The following is a 12,082-nucleotide window of genomic DNA, read 5'->3' as shown; positions in this document are numbered from 1 at the left end:
TTTGTCATAATTGTGAAGGTAAATGCCACATTGCACGTGTATGCCCATCACCTAAAGCCAATAGTGGCAGCATGGTGAATGGTCGACCTATTTCCAATTTTGTTGGTTCTCCAAACCCACCTACCCAAACTTGGTTGATGGATAGTGGCACCACATATCATATCACTGCAGACCTTGATAATCTTGGTATCCACTCTGAATACCAAGGTCCTGAAGAAGTGACACTAGGTAATGGCTCCAAATTACCCATCTCTCATATTGGTAAAAGTTCCGTTATTGTCTCCAATAATAAATTCAATCTTGATAATATTTTACATGTTCCCACTGCTACTCACAATCTATTATCAATTAGCTCTTTTGCCAAGTCTAATAATGTGTCTGTTGAATTATTTCCTAACCATTTTTTGATTAAGGACTTGGCAACGAGGGAAATCCGATACACTGGGTCCACGAGTGAAGGCTTATATTCACTTCCAATGTTGTAATCATTATCACCAGTTTCATGTGCAGCTTCCCTTAGAGTTTGGCATGCTCGTCTTGCTCATGCATCCTATCCTACGGTTCGTCATGCTTTACCAGCCATTGCTCTCACATCATCAACGCATAAAAACACTAGTATATGTTCTATATCTGTTGTTAGTAAGAGCCATAAAATTCCTTTTAGTGAGTCTAGTTTTCAGGCCACGGGGCCTGTAGATTTGATATGTTCGGATGTTTGGGGCCCTGCTCCAGTAGTTTCACAGGATGGTTATCGTTATTATGTCATCTTTTTTGAGCATTTTAGCAAATATACTTGGATTTATTTTCTTCGTTTCAAATCTGAAGTACTTTCAATTTTTCGTCAATTTCGTACAATTGTTGAGAAGTATTTTGGTCACCCTATTAGATGTTTCCAAGCCGATTGGGGAGGTGAATTTCAACCCTTAACAAATTATTTGCGTGATAATGGAATTGTCCAACGTTCCTTTTGTTCTTATACACCTGAACTGAATGGTTGTGCCGAAAGAAAGCATAGGCATATTGTTGAAACCGGTCGTGCACTTTTGCACAATGCCAATGTTCCCCATTACTTGTGGACAAATGCATTTCAAACTGCTGTTTATACTATTAATCGATTGCCAACTCCCCGTTTAAAGAATCAATCAGCTCTGTCCCTAACCAAGTATAATCTATGGATCATGGTGTATGGCCTACTGTTTTTGCAACACTCTAATCTCTTGCAGATTAACAGAATAGACTATAGGTCACTCACGGGGAGATAATGAAAAAAGAAATGTATGCAGATATGTGTGTTTCTGTATTTGTACATGGGATCACGAGAGTTTGGATTTAAGTGATGTATTAGTCAAAAAAATTGCATGTTTTCTGGAAAAGTAAGGGTAGGTAAAATGGACCTGGACCCACTGATCCAGAGAATATGAATAGATGGATTGCCAAGAGAATAGATTTGATCCAAATTTGATGTGGATTTCTTCAACTCTATTATTTTGAGATGGATCGGTCCTCAGAGCGATTGCCAACATAAAAATAGTCAGAATGAATATAGAAGATTCATATGATTGACTATAGGTAAAATATATAGTTTACCCATTAACTTTGCAGCGAAATCCCTATTACACACCTCTTTTTTACGGGAAACCTTTTACACAATCAACCTTTTAAATTTTTGACAAGATAGCACTTGCATGTTTACACAAACAAAAAGCGCGTGAAACTCATAAAAAATTCCATGTTTTGTCTCCCCCCTGGTCTTCTTCCTCACCACCCTCCCCCTCATTTTCTTCCCCAAATAGAAATTTTGAAAGAACATATCAATTTTAGATCTAAATTTGAGCAGATTTTGTTGGTTTATTGTCCAAATATTGTGAAAAATATTTATTTGTGATAGAATTAAAAGTTTTAACAGTAGTATTGAAGGTTTGATGAAAAAATCTAGAATTCACCATTGTTGGGGTATCGAAAAAAGCTTGAAAATTCAATTGATTCTTGTTAATTATTGGGTTGTTGAACTCAATTTGTTGCTCGATTATTTTCGGCTAGTTGTTTAAATAGTGTGTTTGAATTTTGGTATTGTTGGAAACTTTCTCACAAACAACCATGATGGTAGCAACAATGGTGGTTAAGATAGAAAATGGAAAGATGAGTTTCAATTTTAATTTCTAATATTTTTTTTCCTTTTTAAAGTCAATGCCACGTGTCACGACCCTATTAGGGCGTAACTTTCACGTTATCTGAAAAATTGGTCAAGTACAAAAGTGGTGTGTACATATTTTTAAAAGGTTGAGTGTGTAAAAGATTTTCCGTGAAAGATAGGTATGTAACAGGGATTTCGCTATAAGATTGATGGATAAACTATGTATTTTGCCTTTGACTCTATATAGTGTATGAATAGTATACAAAACGATTCTTGTAGGTAATTTTAACTAACTTGGAGTTGAGGCACAGCTGGTTAATTAATTCATATAGATATAAGATATATACACACTTCAAATCTTGTGTATTTCTTTCGGAAGACCTAAGAAATAGATATATAGGTATTTTATGATATTCATATGTATATTTTTGCCCACACCAATGCATTTTATTACCCAGAACATCAGTAATACAACAAATAAGACTGGTTATTGATAGGCAGTCCAATATCTAAGAGAGAATAATTCAAAACATTGTCACTAGTCACTAGTACATATCTTATTAGCTCGAAATCACTGCTACTTAGGCTGCAACTGGAGGTTTAGTTAGTTTTCTGCTACGGATATCAGTTAATTGGTAGTTTTTGGGTACCCGAATATCGAGCTTCTGTCCGGCTTGACAGTGGCCTCGAAACCCGCAAATATAGTAGTAGTGGCCGGGACCGACAATGGTGATGGAATAGTTGCCGGAGGAGTAAGTGGCGATTGGATTTCCAGCATTGCACGAATGGAAATCGGAGAGGCTCACTCGTACCACGTTGTGGAGTTGTTGGTTGTACTGAAAAACTTCAGCACCATTGAGGCAACAGTTAGTGAAAATGCTAATAAAACAGGGCACTTAATCATCTTAATAAGTAGTTACTATGAAAAGGGCAGTCCGGTGCACAAAACATTCCATGTTCACTCAGGTTCGGGGAAGAGCCGCATCCGAAGGGGTGTGATGTAAGCAGCCTACCCTAATGCAAGCACCTCTGTGGCTGACTGATTCCACGACTCGAACCCGTGACCTACAAGTCACACGGAGACGACTTTACCGTTGCTACAAGGCTCCTCTCAATAAGTAGTTACTATATCATTAGAAATTCTTAATAAGGATGAGCACAGATAGATCAAAAATTTAAGAATTTAACTTTTTCCATGGAGACAAACCCCTCCATCAAAAACATTCCTTTGGTCATTGTAGACTGAACTCGATGCGAACCTTTCTCATTAGAGTTCAAATTATGTACACTAACAGATCAATAATGAAATAGTTACAAATAAATATCTATGATAAACATTAAATTGTAACCTGGTAAAACGGTAAATAACATGCTATCACAAGTTAAACGACACATATAAAGTTAAAAATCTTCACACTATCTGCGAATATAAGAATCCTTTCAACTAGTAGTAGCAGCTACTAATCTACTGCTATAATTTTATAGCCGGAAATGCAAATTTGATATAAATTTATAAAACAACAACAACCCAGTAAAATTCCACAAGTGGAGTCTGGGGAGGGTAGTGTGTACGCAGACCTTACCCCTACCTGAGAAGGTAGAGAGGTTGTTTCCGATAGACCCTTGGCTCGAAAAGGATGAAAAGAAATAGTAGAAACAAGCAATATCAACAAAGAGGACCAGAAAGATAATAACGACAAAGGAAATAGTAGCAACAAGCTATGACAACCTGGAAAAGCTAGTTATACACATAGTTCAAATCGAAAAGCACTTCTTGTAAACCAGGTGATCAGCTAAACTAGCTGGACTTACCAAGAGTGTCACCAACCTGGAAAGTCTTAGTAGAAGCCCACATATGATAGTCAATATTGCTGCCTGTCCAACCGGCGGAATCACCAACACTGTACACAGTACCGTCGACCAGAGTTGTGCTAAAGAAACCAAATATAGCCATTGCCGAGAAGAGAAGAATGGTTTCCTTTGCACAAACCATGACTTAACCTCCACAAGGGAAAAAAGAAATTGTAGTACTTTACAAGGAGTAACTTGGCATACAAAGGAAGTTGCAGCGGCATTCTTGCGTGAACTATCAGTATATAACTGACCAGCAGACTTCTGGTGCTGCATTCACCATGTTGTTTTTGTGAGGAAAGAGCTGATAATACAATTAGGAGTCCAGTAGTACTCACAAGCTGTGCATGAGTTGAGCAAATCGTATGAGTAGAACATGTTGTATATACATGCATGAGCGTGTCAAAATTGAACTTAATATTTGACTCTACAACAACACCTCAAGTATAATCCCACAAGTGAGGTTTGGGGAGGGTAGTGTGTACGCATACCTTACCCCTACCCTGGTGGGATAAATAGGTTGTTTCCGATAGGCCCTCGGTAATATTTGACACTGTTAGTGGATATAACTTAAATTTAGGAAAAACAAAACTCCCTGACTGTACCAACTAGTTCTCTTTGCCAAACTGCACCTGCATCACGCTAACTCCAGGGAAAAGAACCTAATAGCATTAACCCATGCTTCACTTATATAACTGGAAAATGGTAATCCAGGCTGTTCTCCCTGTCACTCCCAGATTCATTTCTATATAGGAAAGAAAAACAATTTGGTAACAAAGGTCAAGATACTCATTTTTATTAAACTATAGTTTATAGAATGCCAGAGCAGGATACTACAGGAGTAAAGAAAACAACTCATCAAATATAAAATATAGATCCAAGTTCTGTTTGAAGAGATCTCTGATTCAACTATTCAAAGATAATCAACCAGTCAATACAATATCACCAGAAGTCAATTCCTAATGTTGATAAAGTATCTTTTATGCCAATGAAGTGGCTACTTGTGAAGTAGAGAAGCCAAGTTCGACTCAACATCTTCTTTGGCTTTCTGATCAAATGACTCATCACCAATATATAGGTCCAGAATTGATCTGCATAAGAGTTTGCTCTGTATGCTTCCCACTTCCTTTCCGTCAACTATAAAAGGAAAAAAAAAAAGAACTTAAGCTTCATCTAAATGATTGATGCAAGAATGAACTTTGAACAAACAACTACAAAGCAAAAAGTTCAGAGATAATATTTAGAGAAATGAGAAGAAAACATCAAGATAAGGAAAAATATTTTCAACAGCTAACATATAGCAATCCCTTTTTAGTTTTATAGATGGCGAAACTAGTGAAGGCCAGAAAAAATATATCCGTAACAAAAGGGATGGTTGGCTGATATCTTATACCAATCCTATAGAGAACCAAAATGTTTAGCCACTTCCTACTGCAAAGGCAACCTGGTGCACTAAGCTCCTGCTATGCGCGGGGTCCGGAGAAGGGCTGGACCACAAGGGTCTATTGTATGCAGGCTTAACCTGCATTTCTGCAAGAGGCTATTTCCACGGCTCGAACCTGTGACCTCCTGGTCACATGACAACAACTTTACCAATTACGCCAAGGCTCCCCTTCCTTCTTAGGAAATGTAAGGGAATGAAATATGCCAACTGATGGTGTAATCAGAATATATTCTTTGTATTGCTCTTGTTTAGCTCTCACTTGATGAACTAATTTCCCCTTTATTGTAGCCTCTTTTATACTGCTTTGCAATCAAACCTTAAAAGGGCAATGGCTAAAAGAAAATAACATCATGATGTATCTGCTTAATAGCTCTTCAATGATTTTGGCCAACCGATAGCTATAACATTTGTTTTTTCAACACACACAGACACAAATTACACGCACAGCCAACATGCTGGCAACAGAAATTAATCATCTTACTTGTTGTGTGAAGTATGTAGCCATGGTCTCTGGAGAGTTCTATGATAGATCCCCGAGGTATTTTAATGTCATCTTTAAACTGGGAAGTGAACCTGCAGTTACAAAAAGACATTTTAGGCTATAAAAGAACTAGAAGGAGGCAGGAATAGTTAAGGATTTGGAAATGATAATGTTCCAAATAAACTGGTTAGCAGCTAAATGAACTCTATTCAAGGAAAAGACGTGTTGTTTGTAAAGCTGAGAGATAACTGATCACATTTAGGCAAAAGAGTCCAGTAATAATGTCCAAGACTGTGATATTACAAAGCATTAAATTTAAAAGGTAACTTGAGTCAGGTTTCAGAATATATATATAAGAATTGAATAATTTAGGGTGCGAGCTAATGAAGTGCTTCTTACAGCTTTAGCAGTCTTTTGCCCTTTAGTGATCTGGTATTTATTTGAAAAAGGTTGAATAAGACACTGATGATATGAGGCTAAGTAATTACCTATGGAGCAATTCTTTGTTATCATATCCCCCAAACTTGAGTAATCTGCTGCCAACAGATTCTTCAAAAGCACTACGCACAGAACCAATGCTTAGTCTCCCATACACTATCTGAAGCCTAACAGTCATGCGTATATCATTTTCCATGAGATGATCCCTCAACTCTTCCTTTTGCTTCAGTTCAGAATCAGAGGGACCGACATGCTTCTGAGCCAGACACTTCTTCACATCACCATCATCAGCATACACACCTATTGGGTGTCATATCGACATCACATTAGATAACGGCCATACTTTAAAGTAAAGCTCACTTTTCCTTCGAGATGGGACATTCAAAATTGCAAAAGGAAAAAAAGAAGCGAGCATAATGCATATCTCCGCTTATCATTAAAAGGAAGATCCAAATAGAAACGACAATGAGATTCTCAAATATGATAATACCACGGATTTAAATTTTATGCACTAACAGTATAAGAAACTGTTTCAGGTTACTTCAAACCTATTCCAGGTAACTATCTATAGTAAGCATGAGTCGATCAAAAAGACACCAGCTAACATAAACGGCAAAGTTATTTACATGGTCAGATGAAAACTTAATAAATCCTACCATAGGGTAATAAAGTGACTAATAGAGCTCTTGAACTTTGACTGAAATAGAAAGTGAATCAGCTAAAAACAGATAAGAATTGGCATTCATTTGATACTCTCTATGTTCTAATTTATGTGACACTATTTCCTTATTAGGTTATTACAAAAAGAACACACATTAATACATTTGGAAATAATATAACTTTAAACTTTTCGTTTTACCCTTTATGAGAATCTTTTATAGTGATGAGAATGTTATGACATGTTAAATACACAAGCTTCAACAATATTATAGTCAGCGACACAAATGTCATGACATGTTTAAATGTTACGTCACGTTTAAGATCACAAGTTTCAAAAGTATAATCGTCACACAAATATTATCACATGGTTAAACCACGAGTTTCAACATTCCTATTTTTTTCTTAAGTTCCTGGCCGAATCAAATTAAGTCACATAAGTTGGAGCTGAAGGAGTATAATTAAGCCTTTGTGCTCCACACAATGATCACAAAAATCAACAATTCCAACTAAACTACAAGCATCTAATTCAAAAATTGATATAGAGCAAAAACAGAAAGTAAATTGCAGTGACAATGTGGTACCAAAAGCATAGACATCAATATTTTTCAACCCAAAAATTGCCTTTTTGCGCAGCCCAATTCCGAGGAGTCGCTGGGACTCTTTCAGAATTGAAGGAAATGACATTCCAGTCCTCGATTCAGTGACTGGAGCTGAGTTATCAGCTAAAGAAACAGAACCCCACATAGGCGAGGAATGATTTTTGCTAGGTGAGAAGTTGGAGAGTAGAAAATTCATAGCATTTTCAAGAAACAGATTTTTGGGACTTTGAGTGATGGCAATGATCGCTCCGGCAGCAGCCACGACTGAACCTCCGGCGGCGACGGCAGCGGCGATGGATAAGGAGCGAGATGAACCATTTGGGGTGGTGGAACACGGTGGCTTCTGGGGCTCAGAAAACAAGAAGGGAAAACGCAGAGAAGCCATTGTTTATTTCCTTTTACTACGAGTATAGTTTACTTTGTACTTCAAAAATATAACAAAAGGAATGTAATTCTTTTCTTCCTAATATTATTTTTACCTATTTCTTTTTACTATTTTCTCTGCACTTTTTTGTTTTCACTTTTAACAGAACAATATAACTTTAAACTTTTCATTTTATGAGAAGTTTTTCTAGTGATGCAAGTATTATGTCATGTTAACACAAGCTTCAACAATATTATAGGCGGTCACACAAATGTCATGACATGTTTAAATATTATATCAAGTTTAAAATCATAAATTTCAAAAGTATTAACCTTACAAAAATATTATGACATGGTTACCACGAGTTTCAAAATTCTTACAAGTATTTTTTTCATTAAATTACGTGTCGAATCAAATTAAGTCGCATAAATTGGAGTGGAAGAAGTATAATTAAGCATTTGAGCTCCACACAATGATCACAAAAATCGAAAATTCCAACTAAACTACAGTCATCTACTTCAAAAAATGATAAAGAGAAAAAAAAAAGTAAATTGGAGTGACAATGTGGTACCAAAAGCATAGTAATCAATATTTTTCAACCCAAAAATTGCCTTTTTGCGCAGCCCAATTCCAAGGAGTCGCTGGGACTCTTTCAGAATTGACGGAAATGACATTCCAGTCCTCGATTCTGTGATTGGAGCTGGATTATCAGCTAAAGAAACAGAACCCCACAAAGGGGAGGAATGGTTTTTGCTAGGTGAGAAGTTGGAGAGTAGAAAATTCATAGCATTTTCAAGAAACGGATTTTTGGGACTTTGAGTTATGGCAATGATCGCTCCGGCAGCAGCCACGACTGAACCGCCGGCGACCACGGCGGTGGAGAAGGAGCAAGATGAAGCATTTGCGGTGGTGGAACACGGTGGCTTCTGGGGCTGAGAAAACAAGAACGGAAAACGCAGAGACGCCATTGCTTATTTTTTACCTTTTACTACGAGTATAGTTTACTATATACTTCAAAAAATATAACAAAAGGAATGTAATTCTTTTCTTCCTAATATTATTTTTATCTATTTCTTTTTACTATTTTCTCTGCACTTTTTTTCCACTTTTAGTACTGACGAAGGCAAGAATTTCCTCTCCTAGCGAGAGAAACTGGAAATACTTTTCTTTTTTTGTTTTCTCGTTCGGTATTCGCATTGGAGCCCGACTATATTCGAATCCGCGCTTTCATTCGGAGAAAAACAATCTTTATCAAGGAATTTTTCATATCTAAAGCTTGAACCCGACACTTTCTATTAAAGGAAGAGCAACAACATCCGTTGCACCACATCCTTTGACCGTGGAAATACTTTTTTATTTATATAGTAATACCCGACACTTTCTATTAAAGGAAGAGCAACAGGATGCGCTGCACCACATCCTTTGACCGTGAAAATACTTTTTTATTTATATAGTAACGGTGTGTTAGTCGATTCTGTCATCCTATGAGCAAGATAACTTTATCAATTAAGACATAAGCAAATTGAAAAATATTACCTAATATTTTTTGCTGAAATTTGAAAACCGATTACTAAGGAAATTGGGAAATTATCTATGAGAAGATTTATTTGAGCTCAAAATCCTACGAGTGCTTTGATCCATGACTCACAATGACTTTGGAGTGGCTTCACTCGAAAATGTCCATTTTATACGAGAGTGTGTGATATATGCAAATTGTGGAGTTTTGTCTTTTATTACATGTTAAATGTAATTATTTTTAAAAGGTTCAACAAATATTTAAATATCTATAGAATATAATACAGTGATGTGACTGATGTCTATACTAATTATTAATCTATATTTCGTGTCAATCTTACAAAAACGTTTTAATATATGCAAATTAAACGAATTAAGATTAAAAATTCTAAGTATAATGTTAAAACGAATTAAAAACGGCAGGGTGGGCAGTTGGGCTGGGGCAGCTCTTTACACAAATAACCGATCATATTCATTGTTTACTTTTCTAGTCATATACATAGATTATACATTTATTATATACAATTATACACATATAATATATAAGTTATGCATATACTATTAGTAGGGTAAAAATAGCATGAGTTAGCCAGTTTTCCGACTGGTCATTCAAAAATAGCCAGCGTTTGCAAAGTCACTGAGAAATAAGCACTATTTTGTTGCAACGGAAAGTTTTAGCATAATATACTGGAGATCGGTGCATCTGTGTATGAACTTCCAGCATATTATGCTGGACTCTAACACGCGGAAAGTTCCAGTATAATATACTGGAGTTCCAGTATATTATACTGGAGATATTTTCTGAATTTTGAACAATATTTTCGTTTAGATTTATCTTTACATGAAAAATAGCTAAATTTTGATTATTTTTGAAATTGTAGCTATTTTTGATGGCCACCTGTAAATCTAACTATTTTTGAATTTCTCCCGTTAGTAGGCAGATCAATTTATCCAGATGCAGGGGCCACGTGGCTACTTTGGGCCGTTTGGTTGGATCAGGCCGTTTTCATGTTTCCCCTCTGCCTGTTATCATTGGGCTGAGCATTGTGTCATAAAAGTTGGATATCATTATTCAAAGATTAGCCGTCGTTTGGAATGTAATAAAAAATAGCCACTTTTTAAGGTAGAAATAAAATTTGAACAAAAATAGCCTCGCTCCAGTATAGCGTGCGGTGCAATAATGTTTCCTTTTCAATCTCTTACAAAAAGAATGATAATTTTCTAATTTAAAAATAATTTAGCTATAATATTCTATTTTAATCTTAATGAGAAACTTTATAGCCGTACGAATGTTATGCAATGTTTAAGTTCAGAAGTTTCAAACATAGTTTTTATAGCCACACAAATATTGAAGGGGAGCCTTGTCGTTACTGATAATACTATCTCAATGTGATCAGGACGTCACAGGGTCAAGTCGTTGAAACTGCCTCTTGCAGAAATGCAGGGTAAGGCTGCGTACAATAGACCCTTATGGTTCGGCCCTTCCCCGGACTCCGCACATAGTGGGAGCTTAGTGCACCGGGCTGCCCTTGCCATACAAATATTATGACGTATTTATAATTACAGGTTTCAAAAGTGTTTCTTTTTTAAAAATATATGCTTATTTTAACTTTGGCTCATAAATTAAAACAAAAGGGAGTAATTAAAAAGAAAAAAAGGGATTAATTAAATAAAATGCGTGATACATAATTATAAGAAGACACACAAGTAATGGTATTAAGGGGGAGAACCTTTTTGATTCGCATCAACAATTATGTGTAATCAAAGCTTATTTGCTGGGCAAAAGACAAAGATTATGGCGTTTGGAACATGAGTTGCAGAAGGAAAGGCATCAAAGGTTATTTAAAAAACAGGAAAAATTACAAATCCACTTTAGATGCCAATATCAACCTGCACTGCTGCTGTTGCTTTCCATCTTTGGTTTGCACCATTTTGTTTTATTTATACTTCTTTCCAAAATCAGGAATGCAAAAATTATATATAGAGAATATCCGAAGTTTAATTTCCACATACATAAGTTAAACTGGCGTAAGAACCCACGAGCTTAAGGTAACTACATCGACTGCCACCTGAGCAGAAAATTGAATTATCAAAGTATTTGACAAAGAAAATAGACAATAATATCGAAGATGTTATTTGTGGCAATACCCAAGAAGGCCTCCTCAAAGTGAGATAACAATAACCTTAGCTTCACTTTTTTTTTTTCTCGAAAATATTGGAGACCGTCATTTTCTTCTGGGCTATAAATTTAAATTCGTGTCCGGAAGTCTCACATTTAGAGGAAAAACATATCCTGATAAAGGCGATTCCAAACGCAGAGCTTGAACCTGAAACTTCTAATTAATGATAAAGGAAGTATTTATTGTTCCACTGTAACCCTTGTTGGTCCTTTTCTTCCATGTTACATAATGTGCAGCTAGCATAAGTTGGTACAATAACGTTATTGTCTGACAAATAATGGTGGTATAAATAAAACAAATTAATGTTAGAAACTTAACATATTAATTGCATGAGAAACTACTTGAATTTGGAATAATCATCATATTATGCTTTTTGGAGTTTAGTTAAGCTATTTCAGCTTAAATACAAGTGCAAA

General features: G+C 36.0%; 1 protein-coding gene across 2 annotated transcripts; it reads right to left on the bottom strand.

Moving 5' to 3' along the window:
- Positions 1-4,751: 4,751 nt before the first annotated feature.
- LOC107772157 (fatty-acid-binding protein 1) lies at positions 4,752-8,969 on the bottom strand. Of its 2 annotated transcripts, none has more exons than XM_016591648.2 (4): positions 8,543-8,969; positions 6,399-6,648; positions 5,911-6,002; positions 4,752-5,122 (listed from the first exon to the last, which is right to left on the bottom strand). In XM_016591648.2, exons 1-4 carry the CDS (start codon positions 8,937-8,939, stop codon positions 4,983-4,985), a joined length of 879 nt encoding a protein of 292 aa, XP_016447134.1. In that variant the 5' UTR covers positions 8,940-8,969; the 3' UTR covers positions 4,752-4,982. The 2 variants fall into 2 exon arrangements, with proteins under 2 accessions (XP_016447134.1, XP_016447132.1); XM_016591646.2 differs by lacking the exon at positions 8,543-8,969 and adding an exon at positions 7,590-8,041.
- Between the last annotated feature and the right edge of the window lie 3,113 nt (positions 8,970-12,082).

Source organism: Nicotiana tabacum, chromosome 8 (assembly GCF_000715075.1).
Source record: "Nicotiana tabacum cultivar K326 chromosome 8, ASM71507v2, whole genome shotgun sequence".
NCBI classification, from domain to species: Eukaryota; Viridiplantae; Streptophyta; class Magnoliopsida; order Solanales; family Solanaceae; genus Nicotiana; species Nicotiana tabacum.
This window is presented reverse-complemented; position numbering and strand designations above follow the sequence as displayed.